We start from the raw sequence: 22,719 nt of genomic DNA, 5'->3' as shown, positions 1-22,719 counted from the left end.
GAACCCTGATGCCAACATTGCCTTGCTGGATGCCCTTTGCTGAACTCCCTGGGTCTCAGGGATATAATGAGCTGATGCCTAGAAGGCAGCAACTGAGGCCAATGGTGAGCACCTTGTCAGATGCCAGCCGACATCCTTAGGATTATGCTTGGGGGTGAAAATAGAAAGTCCCTGAAAGACTTCCAGGTGGGAGCTCCCAGCAGCCCCTGGAGCCCCCTCTGAAGGGTGGCATCCTGCTGACTTCCCTCCCCTCAAGCCTGAAGTGTGGGTCATGTGCTCTGACCTGGTTGTCTGTGTCACCCATTTCCTTCCTAGTGCCAGTTCCACCGTGCCTTTGGGCCTGAACTCCTCAGGGAGGTTGGATCTGGGGGCTTGTTGTGTTGACCTGCAACGCGCAGGAGGGTATGAGCCCACCATTCACCCTCTAGAAATGGACAGGTGTGGCTGATCTCTTCTACAGGGGGCACCGGTGCAAGTGAAGGGCCTTGCCCCACTGCTCCTGCTCGCTTGGGCAGCTCTGGGCTGCGTGGGCTGGCCAGGAAGGAGTCTAGGCAGCCTTCTGGGCCTGGGACTGGTGGACAGTGCAGCTGTTCGTCAGTTTATGCAGGCTGTGGACCTGAGGAGGGCCATTTCTGTTGATCCTGAGGGCTGGGTTTGGTCTGGGCTAGCTGAAACCATTTTTTCTTCCTGGATCCTGACATTTATTGATCTTGTCCAGTTTCCAGATTCATTGAGGTCCTGGCCAGGCAGGGACCATCTCTTCACTGACGTCACACAGCAGGGTACTGCAAGGCCTTTCCAGAAGGGGCAGTGGGCCCAGATTGTACTCGAAAGCTACAGGCTCCAAGCCCTCTTCTCACTGGGCTAGGGCTCAGGAGGCCTCACAGCCTGAAGGAGGTACTCTGGGATCTCTTTCCTAGCAGTTGTGCTCTGAGGGCAGATTCTGCATGGGCCCCTCACTTACCCAAGTTGGTGGTGGGTCTGTCCACCACCCTGTCTCCCTGGTATGGTTCCTTGCTGATGCTAGTTCTGAGCACTAGCTCTTGTTCTGAGCTTAGCTATCCAAATGATCGATATGGGGAGGAAAGGGAGAAGGCCTTTAGACCTGGAAGGCCCAGGCTGCCCTCCGAAGGTCAGGCCCAATAAGGACACTGCATGGAACCACAGTGGGTGGGATTTCCAGCCATCAGGACACTCCTCCTTTTTGGACCCTTGACAACCTCAGTGAGCCATTCCCCTGAGCTGGGCTGGACTGTCCTGGGAGCCCAGGAAAGCCTTCTCCTGCTCTGAGACCAATCTTGCCACTGCCCAGCTGGTCTTAGTACCTGTCCCATCTCTTCCTTGCTGGTGCCTGATTTGGCTGGCTCCCAACTCCTCTTGGTATGCGGCTGCTCAGCAGGTGGTGGGCGTGCTGGGTAACCTCCTAGGCTGCCCCTTAGCCCCTCGGACAGGGGAGGGGCAGGAAGTGTTCTCACATGTAGAATTGAAAAGGTGCTCAGGCAGGAAAGGAGCACTTGTGCCCAGGATTTCAGGAGCTCTGTCTCCTTATTGGCTGCCTCCCTCCCCCATGACAAGAGTTCCTCCTTTATCAACATGGAGGGAGCAGAGGTTTGCTCATGATACAGAGCCCGTATGTGCATGTGTGTGCGTGTAGGCATACCTGACCTGTCGCTGAAGAACTTTCCTTCTGCCTAGAGGTCTGGAGTGGTGGGGAGAGGGAGAGGCCACCAGTTACAGGCAGCACAATACCTGTTCCCTCCAGTGGGCGTTTGGGGATCAGAGAGGAGGGACTGGCTAGCGAGGAGTAGCAGAAGCTTTCAGAGGAGGGTTGAGCTGAATCTTGAAGGATTGGGGAGTTTCCCAGGCAGAAGGGACTCAGAAATAGGGTTAGGAGGACATTCCAGGCAGAGGAAGTGGCCTACGCAAAGGGAGGAAGCATGGGAGGATGTGGCATGTTTGGCAAGCTGCAAATAGTTCCATGTGGGCATGTGTGGGGGTGTGGTGGGAGAGGAGGCTGGCAAGGCTGGCTGGCCAGAGCCTGGATTTGTCTCTCCCTCTGCCACTCAGATGCTTAGTGGGCGCCTGCCCACCTGGGTTTCAGCCCCTACTCAGGGCTAGGGATGCAGAGAAGGAGTGCTCGGTGAGTGTGTGGACAGAGCCAGGCAGTGTGTACACAACACACTGAGTGTGGACCGCTCTGAGACAGCCTCGCATGCGGGCCTCAGGAGTTTCATCTTAGATAGAGGTGAATTGGGAGGATCCATTGAGAGGTGCTAAGCAGGATGATCACAGTATCCTGGTGCCTTTGGGGGGCTGAGGAGGATTGGAGCTGGAGCCACTGAGGTAATCAAGACCGTGGGGCCCAAACCCAGGTAGGCCAGGGGCTGGAGAGGGGACTGTCGGTTGGCCTTCCATCCATTTCTCTGTTTAGCCTGTGGTAGATGTCTCTTGTGTATAGCATAGGTCAGGAACATGAAGATGGGCTTCCGCGTAGGCCCTGTCCTTTGGGTCTGTCAGCCTGAGACCTGCCCTCTGGAGCCACCTGGTGTTCTGGCCATCCTCAAGTCTTGGGTGTGAATGGGGTAGTTGCACCATCTAGAGACAAGAGGTGGTATTGCAGCCGTCTCCACTCAGGGGAGGGTGGGAGAAGCATCGGGTTGAGAGAAGTGGCAGCGCTGCGAGGTTGACTTGATGCAGGTAACAGTTTACAGCACGGGGCTGCTGTCGAGCCACCCTGAGAAGGCTGTCCAAGAGGGTGTTTGGGCCTGAAGGATGGGCAGGGAGGAGCTACATGTTCAGAGGTTTGGGTAAGTGGGCATTCTAGGCCAGTGGTTACCTCTTGTTTGGCCTATGTCATAGCTACTAATAACTGACAAGTATGGAGCACTTGTCATGTGGACCATGACAAGTTGTCGGACCATGCTAAGGCCTCCTGGGAAGTGTCTCATTTAATATGGTTCTGTAAGTTGTTATCTAGGCAGTGGGCTTCAGGAAACTAAGGGACTCACCCAGAACACAGAACTCGAGATTCACACGCGGGCCTCCTTCTCTCCAGAAGCTGTGGTCCTGACCACTGTCCCATACTGCCTGCCACCAAAGCCCTGAGCTATGCCTAACAACATAGGATCCAAGGGGACCAAGCTACAGAGAGTTGGGGTGACCCCCAGGGACTATGCAGAGGTGGGAGTTGGTGTCCATTTCAGGCAAAGTGACACTCCAAGGTCAGGGCTGATTTGGCCAGAATAGAAAGGTAGGGCTGGGCTGAGGATCCCTTAGAGGACTGTTGACTGGGCTTGGAAAGGGCCATGGGAGGGCAGAGACAGGTAAACATGACTGCACGGTACTGGGATGGCAGGCTGAGGAGAGGAGGAAGTGCAGGTAGAAGGAGTTTAAACGGAGGGGTTAGTGGGCCCTGAGGAGGGCCTTCAGATGGAGGGAAACCCGGGACAGAGAGCCCTAGGCCTGTGATAAGTCTCTCGGGTTTAGGAGCAGATACCCCGGGGGCTGGTGCAGATTCAGGCGGCAGGAGGTAGGACACACCGGGGCCCATGGATGCCAGGAGGAAAAGCAAGTGCTGGGCTTTGCAGGCCTGGAGTCAACCCTAGGAAGTCTCAGAGCTTGGGAGCCCTTATCTGGCTGCAGTTTGTGGGAGCCAGGGGAGGGAGGGGAGCAGAGTGCGGTGAGGTGTAGGTATTAGGGGCCCAGAGAGATTTGGAGGGAACCAGCATTCTCAGCCAAGAAGGGGCTCGGGAAGAGGGGCAGGGTTTAGGGAGGGGCATGGGTTGGAGCAGAGGTACAGAGGCCCTGGTGATGGGGGCCAGCCCTGCCTGAGACCCTGGGGCTGAGGATCTCACTCTGCTTTCTGACCAGTGCTTCTGTGGCCTCTTTGCCGCCAGCAGGGGCCTGCCCTGGGCAGTGGAAGATGGATGAGACAGGATGCCACAGGCCTGGGTTTCAGCAGGAAAACTGTCAACTTCATTGTGGCGTCTGGGCTGTGTGGCTTGTTGGAGCTCGTAGTTCCCCCAGGCCCCAGCTGGCCCAGAAGCCAGGAAGCAAGAGGCTTGTGGGCCTCCTTCCTTCGCCAGCCCTGACACCCCTGCTCTGCCTCCCCAGGTGCCCCCTGAAAAGTGCCGCTGTGCAGTGGGCAGCATTCTGAGTGAAGGTGAGGAGTCACCCTCCTCTGAGCTCATCCGACTCTATCAGAAATTTGGCTTCAAGGTGTTCTCCTTCCCGGCACCCAGCCATGTGGTGACAGCCACCTTCCCCTACACCACCCCCCTGTCCATCTGGCTGGCTCCCCGTCGGGTCCATCCTGCCCTGGATGCCTACATCAAGGTGAGACACAAGTCTGGTGTGTGTGTGTATGCGTGTGTGCACGTGTACAGCCAGTCCTTTGTTTTTTTTGTTTTTTTTTTTTTCCAGTGGGTTTTGTCATACATTGATATGAATCAGCCATAGATTTACATGTATTCCCCATCCCGATCCCCCCTCCCACCTCCCTCTCCACCCGATTCCTCTGGGTCTTCCCAGTGCACCAGGCCAGAGCACTTGTCTCATGCATCCCACCTGGGCTGGTGATCTGTTTCACCGTAGATAATATACATGCTGTTCTTTCGAAACATCCCACCCTCACTTTCTCCCACAGAGTTCAAAAGTCTGTTCTGTATTTCTGTGTCTCTTGTTCTGTTTTGCATATAGGGTTATCGTTACCATCTTTCTAAATTCCATATACATGTGTTAGTATGCTGTAATGTTCTTTATCTTTCTGGCTTACTTCACTCTGTATAATGGGCTCCAGTTTCATCCATCTCATTAGGACTGATTCAAATGAATTCTTTTTAATGGCTGAGTAATATTCCATGGTGTATATGTACCACAGCTTCCTTATCCATTCATCTGCTGATGGGCATCTAGATTGCTTCCATGTCCTGGCAATTATAAACAGTGCTGAGATGAACATTGGGGTGCACGTGTCTCTTTCAGATCTGGTTTCCTCAGTGTGTATGCCCAGAAGTGGGATTGCTGGGTCATATGGCAGTTCTATTTCCAGTTTTTTAAGAAATCTCCACACTGTTTTCCATAGTCAGCCAGTCCTTTGAGTGGGAGCTGGGAGGCCTGCCTCGCCTGGGGGGAAAGGTGGTTTGGGGAGGGTGGCATCTCATGGAGCAGGTGCCTGTGGAGCTAGGAAGATGGGCAGAGGCTACTGACATTTCTTCTATACACCCAAGACCTTGTGGGCCCCAAGCATCTCCCAGGAGCATGGGGAATTTGTTCAGAAATCCAGACTTGTCCTTTAAGCTCTGACTTGGACCGGAGACATCCTTAGTGTTCAGCTCCCACTCCAGGCCCACCCTGCCCCATCCTGCTGGAGGCTTGCAGACCAAGGACCCCGAGACAGACTTTCCCTTCTGTAAATTCCTCCTCCTCCTCCTCTAAAACATTTGGAAACTTGGGTGTTAGGGAAATGACCCCAATTTGGGCTTGGAAGTGATGGCTTATTCATCCATTCGCCTTGTATTTATCGAATGTCTATGCCAGGTGCTATGCTGGACATGTTGTGAGATCCTGGTGTGTGAAATAGGTGTTTATAGTGAGGCGGTGGAGATAGGTGATAACGTCAGACAAAAATGGGCTGTGTACTAGGAAAGAAGAGGGTGAGAAAAGGCGGGGAACCAAGTGAACAGAGTGGTCAGGGATGGCCTCTTGGAGGAGGCAATGTCTCAGGCAAAAATCCTAGAAGAGCCCTTGGAGGGGTGGTAAGAATGTTCTCAGCAGAGTGAGGGTGAAGAGCATGGGTTTGCTCTAAAGACAGTGGGAAGTCTGTGCAGCGTTCCAGCCGGGATCTGGGTTGTGGCTCATGGGGGCCGGGTGGAGGTGCTGAGAAGCTGTTACGAGTCCTGCCGTGCACGGTGGCAGCTCGGGCTGGGGCAGGGCTGCGGAGGTGCAGACAAGGTGTGGATGTGCAGTCTGTTTTGGAGGTGGAACTGTCGACTTTGTGGGTGGGTTGGATCTGGGGGCGGAGGAGTGGGAGAGTCACGCTGCGGTCCCCTCTGGCCAGAGTGGGTGGGTGAGCGTGTAGGGTGCTCTCCGCTGACGTAAGAAAGGCGGAGGGAGGAGGTGAGGGGCTCTGTGGGCTCTGTCGGTGGGGGTCTGTCTGGGGGACAGCCCAGCCAGGGTGTGGGGTCAGCAGTGATGTGTGGAATGTGGAGTTCACAGAGGGTTGGGCTGGCGGATACGTGTGGTGACATGCACCTGTTGACAGTAGTTGCCCCGGAGGACGGCCGCAGCAGCAGGGGCTGTGCAGGGGGCGTGGCCTGCATGGCCGGGGTCAGGGAACAGGAGAACAGAGCTAACAGAAATGTGAACCTGGCGGTTTTGGAAGAACCTGGTTCTCCAAAGCATCTTGGGAAATGAGACAGGGCCTTGGCAATGGGCGTGGGAACCCAGACACGTCCTGGTGAAGGAGGTGTGAGAGTCTGTGTCGGGGCTGGGGAACGGAAGGATGGGGCCCCAGGTCGCCAGCTGTGGCCGTGGTGGGCAAGGGTGGGGAGAGGAGAACCAGGAGGGCTGCCGTGGTGGGGAAGGGGCGTGGGGAGGACGGAGGAGGATTGCTTTTGTGTGCTGGAGGGTGCCAGCCAGAAGGGCGCAAGGGGCGGAGTGAGGAGACCTGGGGGAGCTGGCGGGTGGTGAGGGCAGGAAGGCCGGCAGTGTTTGTCCTACTCAGCGTTTGTCCCCAGGAAGGGCTGGTGTGTGGCGTCTCCGGTCCTGTCTGCGTCGTCCTCAGATTCAAGGGCCAGTCTGGGGGAGCACCCCTGGGAGGAGACTTTGTGGGCTCCAGACCTCAGAACAGGATGTGTGGCCTGTGGTGCGGTGGCGAGCCACTCAGCCACCAACGCCTTTTCTTGGCTTTGGGGGTTTATTTTTAGACACCTTTGTCCAAATTTCCCGGCCCCTGACAGCTTCACAAGTTGCCTGGTTTTGACGTCACCTCTTTGATGAAAGCCCTTCCTCCTACCACCTCCTCCCTAGGAGCCTGTCAGCAGTGCTCCGGGCTCAATTTTCCTGGGGCTGAGCCTGCAGCAGGGGGGGGGGTGCCATCCTCTCTCCTGCCTGGGATGCCAAAGCCACAGGTGCAGGGCAGTGCAAGGGGCCCCTCAGGGATGTCTTTGAGGCCTGCTGTGTGGGCTGGGCCACCCGCTGGGGAGAGCAAGACGCGGGGCTGCCCCACAGTGGAGGCACAGCCCAGCTACTCTGCTGGCTTCTGGGGGTGGGGGTCACCTCTGCCCCCGGGTTCAGCCTGATATTTCATCCTGGGGAACAAAGCCAGGTGAAAGACGAGGAAGGGGCAGGTTCTCTTTGCTGTTCTCCGCCTGCAGTGGCCAGGGGTTGGCCCTGTGACTCTCAGCCTGGGTGACTGCAGAGAATGTAAGGCTCACCCTCACACCTCTCCTCGTCCCCCTGACCCCCAGGGACCAGAGAAGAGAGGATGCTGAAAAGACTCTGGGCACTTCCAACTCTCCCAACCCTGACAGCCGGCTGCCTTTAACTGTGTGTGTGTCTGTGTGTGCATACACATTACATACATGTGCACATGTCTTCTTTCCCCACCTCGCTGGCTTCTCTCTGGAGGAGGCTGGGTCTGCTGCGAAGTTGCTTCAAACACAGTGACAGCAGCCGGTCGGCTTTCTATTTCGGGAGGGGTGAGGGAAGCAGCAGCCAGAGGAGGCAGGCTCACCTGCTTCCCCAGAGGCTGGGGCGAGGGCTGAAGGTGTGTGATCTCAGAGTCTCAGATGGGGCGTGGAGAGCAGCTGCCGTCCTGGCAGCCGGAGATGTGTCTGAGCTGGGGACAGGATTGGTCCCGTGGAACAGCAAGGTCCTAGGGGTCTCTGTGAGGAACCCCGAGAGAAGCACTTGTCAGGCCTCTGTGGGGGTTCTGGAAGGACGGCTGGGTCCCAGCCCTGTGGTCTGTGGGGCGGCCCCTGGCTCTCCAGCCAGGCTTTCCTATCTTGGCAGTCTGGCAGGCTGTAGGGCTAGACTGCCTTCCTCCACGTGAACCACTGGGCTCCAGGCTAGGCACTCTGGGACAGCATGTGTGTGAGGGGTCCCTTGGGGGAAGACGCCCCAGCTTTGTCAGGCCGGTCCTCTGCAGTCCAGAGAATTAGTAAGCCTCCAGGGCAGGAGGAGACCCTGCCCTGAGCCTAGGAGGGGGGTTCTCGGTCAGCTGAACGAGGGCACTGAGCTCCCTTGAAATTCTAAGGCTACAGAAGAGGTGGGCCCCGGATGTCAGCCCAGAGCAACAGACAAAGGTCTCAAAATTCACCTCTAGGTGGGACCAGTCTTAATGAGTGTCCAGGAAATGCTTGGGGCACACGAAACAGACCAGAGCAGAGCCGGAAGCCCAGGGTCCCTGTGTGGGATGGTGTGTGCGGTCACTGAGACTTGGCTCCTGTCTGTCTGTGTCTGAAGAGGAGATCACTGGGAATGTCAGACTGCCCAGCAGAGGCCCCTGTGCCTGACTTCCTTGCAACAGGATGTATGATCTTTTCCACAAACCCCCTTCCCCAGGTCTCTGCTTTCCCCGAGTTTTCAAGAGAGGGTCCTTTTGAAGTCTGGACATCTCTTGAATTTAGGGAGACACAGAGCATTGTCTGTGGAGGCTGCTTGGCTGGGAAATGGCAGGTAGGCCCTGGAGGTCAGATAGTGGCTCTCTCTGCATCGAATTGGAGAAGGGTGACAGGCAGAGCAGGGTAGTTCCCCCAGTGGGGGAACCTTGGTGGTAGAGTCCTGGGATAGCCAGGTGGACAGGGTTATCCTGCCAGGGACAGCTGTGAGCAGGGACCCCAGACCTCAGTTCTCGAGCTGTTCTGGGGTCAGGAGCCTTGGTGCTGTGCTCTGGTGCCCCCACGGCTGGCAGCCAGGGGTAGGGGCTGCACTCAGACCTTCACCTGCTTCAGCCGGGGTAGCTCTGCCTCTGGATTTGACACATCAGATGACCTCCTGAGCTTTTGTTTGGAGGAGGATGTTTGAGACTTGCCTGGTTTGAAAACCTCCATCTGCATCGTTGGGCAGCTGCACCCTCCGTCCCCGGCTGACCACACACCCGTCCTAGATCCTGAGGACGCCGCTGCAGTTGCTGTGTGGGTGGAGCTAGGAGGCGCCAGGGCTCACCCCTTGTGCAGGTGGGGCCAGAAGGGTTCCCAGAAGAGGATGTTGGAGGGAGCTGGAAGCTGGACCTGGAGGACGCCCTGGGGAGGGTCAAGGTGGCGATCTCCCCGGAAGGGCTGTTCTTAAACTCCCAAGTGGTGGGTGAGAGGCTGGCAGTGTCCAGGGAAGGCCAGCTGAAAGCTGAGAAGTGGGGGCCTCCGTGGGGTGCCTGCAGAGGTGGTCAGCCTGCTGGGCTGTGGGCACGGAGGCAGCTTCCAGCAGCGTGGTCAGAATCTTGGTCCCATCCAGTGGCTCCAGATCTCCTGTGTGTGTTTTCCCTCGACCTGCCCAGGTGACTTTGAGGGAGTCAGTGATGGGGGTGGTTTGAGTCCCCGCTGAGGCCAGAATACCAATAGGATGCAGGGTGATACTGGCGGTGGGAATCCAAGTGAGGAAGCCCCCGTAGGATATGACATTTGGGGTCCTCTCTTTCCGTGCCCATCACCTTTGCTGAGCTAATGTGGGAGGGTTTCCGAGCCTTACTTTCAGTAGGAAAAGCCCTGCTGGTATCTCAGCTCAGTCACTTACTCCACACTTATTCACTGAGCCCTCCTTTGTGTGGCGTTGTTTGGACCATGGGGGAACCAGCTGGGAAGCAGGCATAGGATCCTAGTCAAAGCCAGCGTCCCCATTGTTTTACCAGCAAGGACACTGAGGACAGGGAAGTGGAGGTTACTCAAGGTCAGGGCTTGAAGCAGTGGCCAAGTCTCCCCTGGACAGAGAGTCGCTGATGGCTGCATGTCTCTTGTCACTCTGCCCTGTCCATGATTGGGGCTGGGCCCAAGAGGCTGAGGAGTCGTCACAGACTTGGGTTGTGCTGGGAGTGGTACCCAGAGTGGGCCTGGGATAGCGGCCCAGTGGCCTCACACCCACTCAACCCTCTGTCTCCAGCCCTAATGGGCAGAGTAAGGCACTGAGGCTGTCAATTTAGGAGCCTGCTGGGGGAGCCAGAAGCAAGGGTGGGAAGAGCCTGGCTGCCCATTTGCCCAGCAGGGACTCATTAAGGGAGACCTTGGCAGCTGTTCTGGGCACAGGAAGCAGCTGCTGCCGTGCCCCTTGGGGCCGCATGTCCTCACCCTCAGTGAGATGGAGACGTCTCCATTCCCAGGCTTCCCTAACCAGGGCCCCGGGGCCAGCTCACCTGCCAGTGCTGCTGCCACCTGCTCATTGGCCTGCCCCCGCTCAGTACCACCAGGACAGGGGCTGAGGGACAAGCCCCCAAACGCTCTCCTCCCACCGTCTCTCCCAGCCACAAGGCTTAGCCGTGGCACGGGGTGGGGAGGGGAGAGGTGGATTCACTGGGAAAGGCAAAGCAGCATTGGGGGTAGAGGATGGAATTTGGGCTGAGCCTTGAAGGATGGGTAGCATTCTCTAGATAGGAGGGCAGATCGGGCAGAGGCAGTGACGGGGCATGGCTTGTGTATCCACTGTGGCTGGGGTGCAGGGGAGGAGCAAGAATTTGGGCCCAAGAGATAAGGCTGCATCCTGCAGGGTTTAGGGAGCCACGAATGGTATGTGAGCAGATGAGTGACAGCTTCTGGGCTGGCTTTGGAACAAGACTTGAGCACTGGGAGAAGGAGAGGAAGAGTCAGAGGCTGCAGTCGGACTCTCAGTACCCACAGTTTAGCAGAGAGTAGCAGGGACTCCATTCCCAGGTTCCCCTAAGCCAGGAGGAGACCCCCACCCCCACCCACACACACACACTGGGGCTTGGCTTCCCTGTCGCCCCTGGATGCCTAGATGTAGGGAAGCCCACGCAGGAGGCTGAGGCTCTCCCCTCTGCCCGGGCCCTGTTCCTCAGCCTCTCTGGCTTCACCCCTCCCCACTACCCTACCCCAGGAATGAAAGCACAATGCCAGCCTTTGCTGGGGCGGGCGTGGGAGCCACTGCTCTCGAAATACCAGCTCGGATATGGTAGCTTGGCAGCCCTGCAGGACCCTGGGGGCTGAGGCTTGTCTGGATGGTGCTGTGGGCTTGGGCCGTCACCAATCCCAGGAGAGCAGTCTTCCCCAGGCAGATGGGCTTTTCCCAGGGAAGAATTCTTCTACTCTTCTCCAGAGAACTTGGGATTCCAGGAACAAGGAAGGAGGAGAGATTCCAAGGAGGGAGGTCCCTCCACAGCAGTACAGTTCTGCCTTTTAGTGGAGCCCTCAGACTAGGGGAGACTGCCTGTTTGGATATGCAGACAGGAAACCTAAGGCTCCAGAAAGAAGGTCTTCCCTGAGTGGTGAATGGAGGTACCAGTCGGAGATGAGAAATTCAGGGCCTTCTCCTCCTCCCCTAACTTCTCCCTTTCTTCCCCACTTCTCTGTCCCCAGTGGCCCACCTGTCCTTCCCTCTGGCACTTGCTGATTGCTCTTGGCTCCCAGGTGCCTGACTTCATGGCTCCATCTGCACCAAGCAGCCTTCCCGCTGGTAGATAATCAATCAGCAACATTTTCATTGGCTCATAAGCTGAACGAGCTCAAGGTCCTTGACTGCACAGATGCTGCAAACAGCGGCGGGATCTCGGAGAGGGGTAGGCTGTGGAGCCTGCCACGGCAACAGGGTCATCTAGGAGGCTGTGGCTCCCTTTCTAGATTTGGAAAGGAGAGTGGTAGGACCCCAGGTCTGAACCCCCAAGCTGCCCGTGGGGGTCCTCACCCCCACAACTCCTCAGCTGTCTGCTCCTGTTCCACAAGGGCTCAGAAGGCCAGAGCAGGGCTGAGCTGGGATTCAGTATTGGCCATGTGGACCCTGGGGAAAGGCTGAGCATGGCTGTGGGTCAAGGCCTTCCCAGTCGACCCAGGTATTAGGTGTCTAAGGGCCTGTGCCCCCCTGTGCCCCCATGCTTGCCTAGAGGGAACCACCCTCCCCGGCTTCTCCATGCCCCAGCCACCCTAGTCTCCACTGCTGCTGAGGCCCCCCTCCTGGGCTGCCCAGGAAGCCAGGGCCTGGGTGTGCAGGGATATGAGCAGAGGTGTAAATTGCATGGCAAGCTGCCGGCTCTGAGGTGAAAATGAAAAGTTTTCAGGCAGCGGCGGCAGCAGGCACAGCAGGCTGGGGTGCCAGGCACAGCGCCCTGCTCTCCCTCACACCTTCCCCTGTCTGCAGTCTTCCCCAGACTCCCACCCCTCCAGGCCTGGCTCCTATGCCTTCCCCTGTCATTGGGGGTGGGGCGGCCCTTTCAGCCCTCGATGAGACCCGACCCCAAGAGGACCTTCATCTCTTGCCTCTGTTTTATCTTCTAACTAGCTGGCGAGTGCATAGACAAACGAGCTGTGCTTTTGTTAATTTTGTGAACCTAATATTTGTAGTAGTTTCTCCATTGATTCTTCTTCAGTTTTTCAGGTACACAATTGTCCTATCTTTAAGTAATAGGGTTTTTACTCATCTTTTCCAGTTCCTCACTTATTTTGAGATCATCTATTCTAGTCTGTTTTATTTTACAGTTGGGCAGATTGAGACCCAGGCATCTTTGGTGGCTCAGCAATAAAGAATCCACCTGCAATTCAGGAGACAAGGGTTTGATCCTTGGGTCGGGAAGATCCCCTGGAGAAGGAAATGGCAACCCACTCCAGTATTCTTGCCTGGAAAATCCCATGGACAGAGGAGCCTGGTGGCCTTCAGTCCATGGGGTCACAAAAACTAACCAATAAAGACTGAGACCGAGGGAGAACCCACCCATTTGTCAGTAGCCAGACCAAGGCTCTGGGCTCCCGCTTGGAGCTCTTTCTGCCACTTGGTGCCTGCTCTGACCTGTTCCTCCCGGCAGCCCCATTTCATTCCTTTTCTCCTTTGCCTGTCATTTGCAGAGCTTTGAGCCCTCCTGCTCCAAGGAGGGAGGGGACTCACCAGCCCTTCTGATGGCTCCCCTGTCAGCACTGCAGGGTCCCCAAAGTGTCTCCTGCTGTCACCTCCTGCCCTAGACAGGTTTAGGTTCTGGGCCAGAGGTGGTTGGAAGGCCCACTGGGGATGAGAGGGATCCAGGGAGAGGGAAGTTGACAGAAGTTCCCGGGCAGAATAATAACAATGTGCCACATTCCAGCCGCAGCCCCTGCTGTGCCTCCCCCATCACTTTGCACAGACCGGCTGCCTAAGGGGCCTCCAGGGTCTGAGCCCCCACTTGCAGGGACTGCTGTGTGCAGGCGGGTGCACGTCAGTGTCTGTGTAATTAAAAATGAGCATGCCTGACTTCACCCAGTGAAGAGATGCCACCACCTCGGGTGGGATGCAACAGCTGTTTGCTGGCAGTGTGGCTGCCCAGCTGTCCAGACCGGCGTGGAGAGACAGGTCGGACTGGGCCGCTCAGAGTGAACAGGAAGACCCGGGGCCCCTCACCCCTGTGAGGTGGGAGGTAGAGGGCTGTGATGGGGTGGAGGTGGACAGAGCAGCCCTCCTTCCTTTCTGGGCCTAGGGCTCCTCTAGCAGATGTATGACCCATGGCTCTGTCCTTTTGGGGATCTGAGGCTGCTTAGCTCTGAGCAGACCCAGGCTCTGGCATCCAGGTTTGGGACCCATCCTGTCTCCCCGGCTCCTGGCCTGACCTTTTCTGCATCCCTCCCCACCCCTAGCCCAGGCCAGGGCACAGGTTGATGGTCTGAGATTGGAACACAAATGAGAGTGATCCCAGTCCTCTCTTTCCTCCCTCCTCCCCTCCCCTCAGTAAGAGCCTTCAGGGAGGTGGTGTGGGTCCTGGGGGGAAGCCTTGGCCTGGCATGCCGGTCTCGTTCTTTTGCAGGATCCCTGAGCTGCACCCACCCAGGTTGTGGGCTCAGCCTGAGGTGAGGAGGGAGTCTGTGGAGTGTTCCCAAGGTGGCTGAGACAGTGGCCCCACAGTAACCTTTGCACGCTGCTCCTTCCCTTGTCAACCGGCATTCCCTGGGGGTGTGATGTCAGTGCAGGCAAGGAGTGGGGAGTGCTGATGCCCGAGGTCTCCTGGAAATCCCTGCATTATGGGTGCTGTCCCAAGTCCCCCTCCGGTTTCTGTTTGTGGAAGGCCCGGGTGGGAGGGAGGCCTCGGAGATGTGTCTGAGGGACTGGAATGCTAAATCCAGTCTCTAGCCATTCCTGGTGGCACCTTGGCATGAATAGTTGACTTCTTCCTGTTAGGTGAGGACAGTTGTAGACACCTCAGTCTCTCCCACCTGGGAGCAAGGCTTTATGATCCCCTTGAGTCTGTGTGTGGGAGCGAGTTGCCCTGGGTAGTGGCCTCATCACATAACCAGTGGCTTCAGGGGCCAGAGCAGGTTCCCCTGTCCTGGTGAGGCTTTCTCAAGCCTCTGACTATCTGGGCTGTGGGAGGGGGTGTGCCCAGGGCTGGGAAGACTCCAGGCCCATCCAAGCCCCTCCCTCTAGCAGCACCAGCCCAGGGTGGCATTGGCCTCGTGTCCTTGGCAGTCAGCTCTCCAAGGGCTCCCTGGTGGGGCCGGCTGACAGAGAGGCAGCTGGCCTTGCCTTCCTCTGATGATTTTCCAGTGTTCACCAGGTCATCACCATGCTGCTGGTGCAGCAAGGACCTGAGAGCTGGCCCCTGGCTCTCCTCTCGTCCCTCAGAAGCTGTCCCTGTCTGGGCGGGAAAGGGCTTGTTCTCTCTGCCTGATCACTTAGGGACAGGGCATATGGCCCATCCTGCCCACACCCTCCATCCCGGACTCATTGTTGGTCAGTGGGCAGAGCTTGGAAAGGGGTCTCAGGGAGAGGCCACTGGGCAGTTAGAAGCCCTCCACCTGCTTCTGGGCCTGGGCTGGAAGTTTGTGCCTTTGCCTTCTTCCTGCCCCTTCTCTGCTCTGATCCTGAATTTTGACAGGATCCGGCATGTGTTAAAATGATTTAAGGCTGAGCTGTCAGTGAGATTTTAATTAGCTCCATGCCTCTCTCCAGCAGGGAGGGCCAGGGTCCCCCCACCCCCAGGTGGCAGGGATAGGAATGGGCTGGGTGTGGTATGAGGCTGCCCCTCCAGGGGCCTGGGGACAGGCTTGGGCAGCTGGCACTCTGTGTGGGATGCTGTGAGGAGGGAACACTGGGCAGGGAAGGAAGGGCCGGCTAGCCCCAGGCCAGTTTTCTCTCCCTCCTCTGTCTCCCCTGTTCCTCTGTTCTCCCGGATGGCTTTGAGATGAAGGCGACGGCAAGGATGGAGGATGCAGTTTCCATGGCAACAGGGCTGTCCACAGCCAGGCAACTTCAGAGCCGGGCTCTCCGGAGGAGGCAGATGCGCAGAACAGCCACAGAGCTGCCTCCCGCCTGCCAATGAGGGGGCTGGCAGAGCAGGTGGCAAGGGTGGCTGCTTGGTGCTACCCCCCCTGATGCCTAGTCTCAAGGAGAGGGCGGAAGGGGCACTGATCCCTCTCATCATCCCTGTCACTTCCAGAAGGAAAGCTCGGCAGGTGGCTTGAGTGTTTGTGAGGGCTGTCCCTAGAATTTCTGGGTGCCCACAGCCTCAGTTCCTGCAAGCATCCCCCAAAGCCAGCTGTCTCCAGCCCTTGAGACTTGGGCCTCCAGGTAGTCTGCTGCTCTGATGGCCACTTGGCAGCTTCCTTTTGGACCCTTTGAATGCCCAGAGCATGGCATGTTGATGAAGGCCATGCCCTGACTGGGTTTGGGGGGCCCTTTTTTTCCTTTAGCTCCCAAGGCATGACCTGGACCTTCTCCAGGGAGCCTCCCTGACCCTGGCCTTGGTGATGTGACCCAGTACACTGAGGGGTTCAGGTTTGGCACATGCTCGCCCCCAAGTACTGGCATTAGAGGGGCCCCAGAGCCTGGTAGCTCCTTATTCCTGATGCTGTGTTCTTTTTCACCCTCCTCCTGAAGACCAGGGCTGGGGCGGCTGTGTGGGTGGGTAGAAAAGCAGAGATAGCCACTCGTGTGTTTGGAGATGGGAAGAGCTGGGGCCGTGGACTTGTGAGATGACCCAAAGAACACTCAGGTTAGCAAAAAGATCAGACCCAAACTGTTAAAAATAATGACTTACTTTCACTGCTCTCAGACGCGTCAGGGCCAGGGTAGCCTACTCTGTTGGAGCGCACAGAGACTTGGGATGAAAGGCCTTGTCCGGGTCTTCCGTGGAGTCACAGGCTGAGCTCCAGCTAGACCCTGGGCTAGGACATCCACCTCCACATGGCCTCCAGCCAGCTGCTGAGGGCCCTGGCTGGATAAACCTACCTTCCTTCTCTCTCCCGGGGGCTCATTTTTACCTGTTTCCACTTGCTTCAATTGAAGGGTGTTCCTCAAGCCTCAGCTTGGCCAGGCAGGCTGACAAGTGGAGTCCTGGAGAGGCTTCTCCCCACCAGGCAGTAAGTCTCTCATTACCGCTAAGTGGAAGGCTCATTTCAGAGCTCATGGTGAGAGCCGGGCAGGTGCTATAAATAGCCGTGTTGTGAAGGTTGGCGGGTGAGCAGTGACAGGGCAGGGGCCTGGCCGTCATCTCAGTGGGTAATTGAGCTCTGTTGCAGGGAGGGGGGCGGCTGAGGAGCAGGGTGCACTGACCCCTGTTCTGGTTTGTCTGCCTGTGTCAGGGCATCTCTCTCATGTGTCCACGCCACTTCCACATGCGCCGGGGGCTGCGGAGCCCTGGGTTCTGTGTCCAGACAGAAGGGAGTGGACTGCCTGTCTCCACTTAGGGCCTATAAGCTAGTATTTCAGCCCAATGGGGTGTCGTGGAGTGTCCAGTATTAGATCCGCTTGTCCTGTCTGTCCCTCCAGCCTAGGGTCTGCCACCTCCACTGAAATTCTGGACCCAGGTCTGAGAAGGGGTGGGAACCAGCCATGTCTGATAGTCTCAGAGGTTGGGATAGACCTAAAGATGCAGGGAGATGGGAGTAGGAGAGGGGTTTAGCTGGCCTGGAACCCCTATCCAGGCTTTGTCAGTAACAAGCCTGCAAGGGCAAGGACTAGAGACCTGAGAGTCAGGCCCTGGCCTCCTCTAACATTGGCGGGTAAGACAGCCTTAACCAGGGCAGAGAGGAGGTCAGGTCCAGGGATGGCAAGTCTGACAGGTAAGACCTTGGCTTAGGTGCCTGGGGCCACAGATTTTGGGGCCCCGTCCTAGGGAAGTCTGGGGTGCTCAGCTTCAAGGCTCTGTGAGACAGTGCTTTCTGGAACAGCCTTTGGTACCAGGATTAGCAGTGCCAGGCTCCTGGGTCCTTCCAGCACCTGTCTAGGACTCCCAGGTCGTTAGAGCACTGCCCCCTGGGGTGTGGCCCCCTGTCCACAGGATGCTGTGTGGGTGCCTCCCTCAGCAGAGATTTGGAACTTGGGGGAGATTGGGGCGGGAGGAGCCAGCCCCCTGGGAGGGAGTAAACAGTGAAGAGTTTCTGGGGCCACTTGGGGACGCATGGGTCAGAGGCCCTGGAAGGCTCATTCTGCCTTTCGTGCTCTCCAACAAGGAGCGGAAGTTGTGTGCCCACCCGCGGCTGGAGATCTACCAGCAAGACCAGATCTATTTCATGTGCCCCCTGGCACGGCAGGGAGACTTCTATGTGCCTGAGGTGAAGGAGACAGAGCGGAAGAGCCGGGGGCCTGCAGAGGCCAGCGACGCCCTGGTGGATGGCACAGGTACAGGGTCGGGGGTGAGGGCGGGGTCTCACCTGGAGCCCCACTCCCGGCCGTGTGGGCCTGGTGAAGGGGCCTCCCCCCTGGCCGTGTGGCACTGTCGGTGTCCAGACCTAGGCTTGACAGAGGTGGAAGAAGGGACCCACCTCCCCACGCGCAGGGTTCCCTGTCCCTAGACACAGAGATCCATGTAGGCGTGGCTTCACACACATTACCCTGGCAATGCAGATAGAGATCCTGCCCAGGATTCCCTTCACCTTCAGATGCAGCAGAGCTACCCTTGGAAGCTCAGGTCACAGACAGCTGGATGCTCATGGCGGGGTGGAGGTAATTGCTGAGGCTACTCAGGAAGGGCATTGCTTGGGTCGGGCTCATTAGAAGTGAGATTGACACTGGATCTGGAAGGTAAGGAGGGGAACATGGTGTCCCTCTGGTCTGGGCCTCGACCAGAGCCAGCTGCTCTCTCCCTTTCAAAGAGGAGCCAGAGAGCATGCAGAGGGGAGACAGGAGGTAAGTACCCTGCCCCTTCCATCAGAGCCAGCCTTCCTACCCCAGGTCCAGGCTACCAAGTTGCTTACGTGCTCTCAGCCTACCCCTGGGCTGTCCCCAGGAGGCCAGGGGACCTGCTGGTAACATCCCAAGTGGTCTAGAGGGTCTCAGCCTCGGCCATGCTGGAGGAGCCTTGTGGGAATCTGGCGGTCCATGACCTGTGGGAGTGGCATACGACCAGGAGGAGTGTGACTGCCTTCTTCACCTCCTGCTTTAGGAGGCTCCCTCTGTCCATCCAGTCTTCAACAGCCAAGGTCACCCTGAGAGACATGTGTTGGCAGGGGCGGGGGGTGGGTATCGGGAGGCAGTCTTCGCTCCCTAGGGGCCATGTCCAACACAGTTAACTTCATCTGCCACTTAATTACCTCCGTGGGGCACTGCTCCCACCCGCCTGGTAGCGCCTGGCAGACACTCTTCAGCGCCCCTACTGTGGGCCCAGGACGTGGCACAAGGTCAGCAGACCCTGGCAGTCCCCAGGGCAGGAAGGGGAGCACCCTGACCTTCCTTCAACCTCCCTCTGCTGCCCGCACCCGCCTCCTTGGCCCACCCACCCAGCTCCCCTTCCAAACACTGCCTGCCAGGGGTGTTGAAGGACTTCTTGGCACTCGCTCCAGCTGGCTGCAGCCTCGCTCCCACGCCCCCAGCTTTTCGGCCTGTCCTCCCTACCAGCCTGCCTGCCCATTCCCTGGAGTTGGGGAACAGAGGGTCTGCCCACCTCTGACAGGGTCTGCCCTGGCACCTGGGGCGGACTCTGGGTGTCCGCCTTCCAGGGGCATGCCACTTGCTCTGCGGTGTGCGGTGGGCACCTAGCTGCCCAAGACTTGGCCTGTCCCTTTCCGCCTCCCTGCTGTGGCCCCCGCTCGGGCTCAGAGGTGAAAGGGGTGATTAACTGCCTTCTGCCTGTTATTACATTGATGTATTATTTAGCTCCAGGGAGGCGATGAATATTTGATCTCCTTGCACTGGCTGTGGGCAGTGGAGGAGAGAGGGGCTGAGGTGTGGTGGCAGCTTCATTCTCTGCCTCAGCAGCCTGGGGGGCTTGGGTGCTGCCCTGCCTGGTCTGACCTGTCCTGCCCGGAGACACAGGCCCAGGACTCAGACTTGTTCCTGCACAGACCCTGAGGAGCTGGAGGGCTGCCCCTTCCCTGCCTTGCATTCCTTAGTTAGGGTGTCCACACGTGCCTGGGGGCTGTTCTCCCCTGGCAGGCTGTCCTGAAGGGGCAGCCCCGGGCTCCTCCTCTGATCACCCCTAGCGGAGGGGCTGGGAGAGGGAGGAGGCAGGCAGCTGGCAAGCAGGCAGGTCCCCACACCTGGGTCCCTAGAGAGCCGTTGGCTATGTGGGCAGGTTGAACTTAATTGGGCCAGGGAGAAATCATCCCCCTCTTTTGCTCCGCTCAGGCCTGCAGCCTCTGGGGCACCAGTCATCATTTAAGGAGAGATAGAGGGACTGCCATCCTGCCCCAGGGCCAGAGACAACCACCCACAACTCAGAGAGCTGTCCGGACTCACTCTTGAATGCCTCCACCCTAGGAACCAGGACTGAGGCCCCAGCAAGACGAGGGCCCTGGGCTAGCAACCTGGCCGTTGCAGGGCTCACCTCACCCCTGCAGTAGGGCCCAGGGTCATCTGGGGGCCGAGGAGGGTTAGGAAGCAGACCCCCTACACATACCTACCCTGATCCCCAGCTGAGGCTCAGTGAAAGTTCCAGGCCAAGTCCAAATGCCAAGCAGTCCCCAGCTGCACTGGGCTTGGGGCTCCATCACCATGGAGACAGGATCTGGGGAAGCTGGCCCACCCCTCACCTTCTGTGATGTTTGACTGCTGCCCCCTCCCTTTCCCACTGGAAGGGAGGCATGTCCACCTTCTGTCGGTCTGGATTCCTACACACAGGGGACCTGAGCTCTCTGCCTCTCCTTGCCGCCCCCAGCCATTGTTGGTGCCTCTGATCTGAGGAGATGAATTGAGAGGCTGCTCCAGAAGAGGGCAGATGAACCTAGCCTGGAGAATATATTGGGGATGGGCAGAGCAGGCTAGGGTGGATCTCGGGGCTCCCCAGCAGGTAGCAGAGTGCTCCCATGGTCCCCTCCTGCTGCTTTGGGGCTCAGGAGCCACTAGGAGTTGGGGATGGGTAAGGGCTCCTCTGGGGTGACCCAGGCATAGAGGAAGAAAATCCTTAAAATGCTTCATCCCCACACCCTCCTCCCCTACAATTAGTTGTTGAGAATTTCTCAGGACTTCCCCATCCCACTCCTGCCCTGGCATTCTCCTCAAGTTGGGGCTCAGTGTGGGCCAGAGGCAGGGACATGGCTGCCACTCGGGGAGCCCTGCGTGTGGGGAGGGGCACAGGAGAGCAGGCCTCCTTGTCCCTTCCCCTGTGCTCAGGCCTTCTGGGCAGCGTTCTGGCCTTGGACAAACCCCTCTCTAAGCCTGAAATGGGAAGTGGAGGAGGGGACTCTACTGGAGTCTTTGTTCTACCCTCAGCTCCTCAGGTCAGGGCTGAAGGGTCTTTAATGGGTTGTTGGGGGCCCGGGGGGCAGCAGGCTTTGTGGGAGTTCAAGGAACTGAGGCTAATTCAGGGCAGGGAGAGGAGTGTACAGCAGGCTGACCTCCTCCCCCTCCCCCACTACCCAACCCGGCCCCTGTTCCCTCACTCTGCCCTGTCAGTGGACCACCAGGCAAGGGCAGAGGGCAGAGGGCAGCAGGAACGAGCCTCCTGAGCCTGGGGCAGCTTTATTATTCATGAGCATACTGTGCAGGCTGAGTCGCTGTTGCTGGTCGGAGAGCCTCAGTCCTCTCCCTGGAGGGGGGGTGGTCCCAGCTAACCTGAGCCCCCCTCTTCCTGCTCCAGGTGCTGACACGATGAGCGACACGAGTTCTGTAAGCCTGGAGCTGGGTCCTGGCAGCCGGGAAACTTCAGCGGCCACACTGTCCCCCGGGGTGAGCAGCCGCGGCTGGGACGATGGCGACACCCGCAGCGAGCACAGCTACAGCGAGTCAGGTGCCAGCGGCTCATCTTTCGAGGAGCTTGACCTGGAGGGCGAGGGAGCCCTGGGGGAGCCAAGGCTCAGCCCTGAGACTGAGCCCCTGGGGGCTCCCAAGTGGCCCCGGGAGCCCAGTACCCCAGAGAAGGGCGAGGAGTAACCGCGGCCTGCACCTCCCTGTGGCACCGCTGCCAAGGAACTGAGCATCTCTGCAGTCCTCCTCTTCCTCCACCTCCCGGTCTCCGGCCGGGGCCAGGGCTCTTGTGCAGCCCTGACTTCTGCCCCGGTCCTCCGGCCAAGCCTTCTCCTCACTGTCCTCTCGGCCCCCAGAGCCAGAGGACCCAGGACTGTTATCTGCACCCAGCCCCTGGGGCTGCCACCCCTGTTACATCTTTTTCAGATTCACGTTGAGCTTCCAGGACCCAGAATAAAAACAAATGATTTTCTTGGTTTCACCTGGATTTGTGCTGTAGGTTTGTCTGTTCCCCCTTAGGGAGTCCTGTGCAGATAGGCCCGGAGTGGGCAGAGCACCCCCGGCCTGAGAAGAGGAAGGTACCCTGGTACCTGGGCTGGGCTGGGGTGGGGGAATTGGAGGCCCTTTAGCCCTGCTCTGGGTAGCTCTCCTTGACAGCTGCTCCTCCATTGCAGCAGCCCCAGGGGCTCCCCCAGGCTTCAGGAGAGCAGGCCAGGCGGGACAAGGGGTGTGAAAGCTGAACCTCGGGTGCCCTCTGGGGCTCAAGGGTGGGGAGCTCGCCACCTGCCTTTGCCTGCCACAGAGGGGCGCCTCTGTGTCCGCAGCTCAGGTGCTGACCCTGGTCATCTGCCCAGCCGGTGAGGACATCCCTGTTGTGTCTGCCACTGCCTGTGTGCAGACACACACACATGCTTTTGGTGTTTTATGTGTAACCACGGATGGGTCAGGTGACAGTGGTCCTGGGCGCGGCTGTCTTTGTGTGGATGGCAATGTGACTGCACATGCGGCTGTGCTCAGCATCCGACTGTAGTTGTATTACAGGGGAGAGAACCTGGCTGTCTGCAACCATCACTCTGGCGGCTTGTCTGTATACAGCTATGTGTGTATGTGTATGGGGGTGTGTTCAAGTGGAAAGCTGTGTGTTTCTCTGTCCACGTATAAAGCTGTAGTAGGTCTCTGCAGCTGTGTCCATGACTAGCCCTATGTGTGGACATGTCCCTGTGTACAGCTGTGCATCCACATGTGAGCTGTGTCTGTGTGTACAGTTGTGTGTTTGTGTGTAACGCTGTGTGTGCAGCCATGTGCACATGTACAACTCTTCATGTAAGGCTGGGTGTGTGCATGCATGTGCATAGCTGGGTGTGTAACTGCATGTCCATGTGCTGCAGCAGGGCCGTGCGGCTCACTGGCTGCAGGCTACGCACTGGGCCACCCGGGCTTGTGCTGTGTTTAAGGCCCGATGTCTTTGGTGTGGCTGCCTTG

The 22,719-nt window shown here is 58.1% G+C and overlaps 1 protein-coding gene across 6 annotated transcripts in view; it reads left to right on the top strand.

The window, feature by feature from the left end:
- Positions 1–21,718, top strand: part of TEX264 (testis expressed 264, ER-phagy receptor) — a 30,948-nt gene extending 9,230 nt beyond the window's left edge. For 5 of the 6 annotated variants that reach the window (XM_061128479.1, XM_061128480.1, XM_061128482.1 and 2 more), the window contains exons 4-6: positions 4,114–4,335; positions 17,568–17,736; positions 21,131–21,718. In XM_061128479.1, the coding sequence (XP_060984462.1) occupies positions 4,114–4,335; positions 17,568–17,736; positions 21,131–21,423 (684 nt within the window). In that variant the 3' untranslated portion in view covers positions 21,424–21,718. The remainder of the gene's footprint in view (positions 1–4,113; positions 4,336–17,567; positions 17,737–21,130) is intronic. The other variant, XM_061128483.1, reaches the window with a different exon arrangement.
- The last annotated feature ends 1,001 nt before the right edge of the window (positions 21,719–22,719 follow it).

Source organism: Dama dama, chromosome 24 (genome assembly GCF_033118175.1).
Source record: "Dama dama isolate Ldn47 chromosome 24, ASM3311817v1, whole genome shotgun sequence".
Taxonomy (NCBI): domain Eukaryota; kingdom Metazoa; phylum Chordata; class Mammalia; order Artiodactyla; family Cervidae; genus Dama; species Dama dama.
This window is presented reverse-complemented; position numbering and strand designations above follow the sequence as displayed.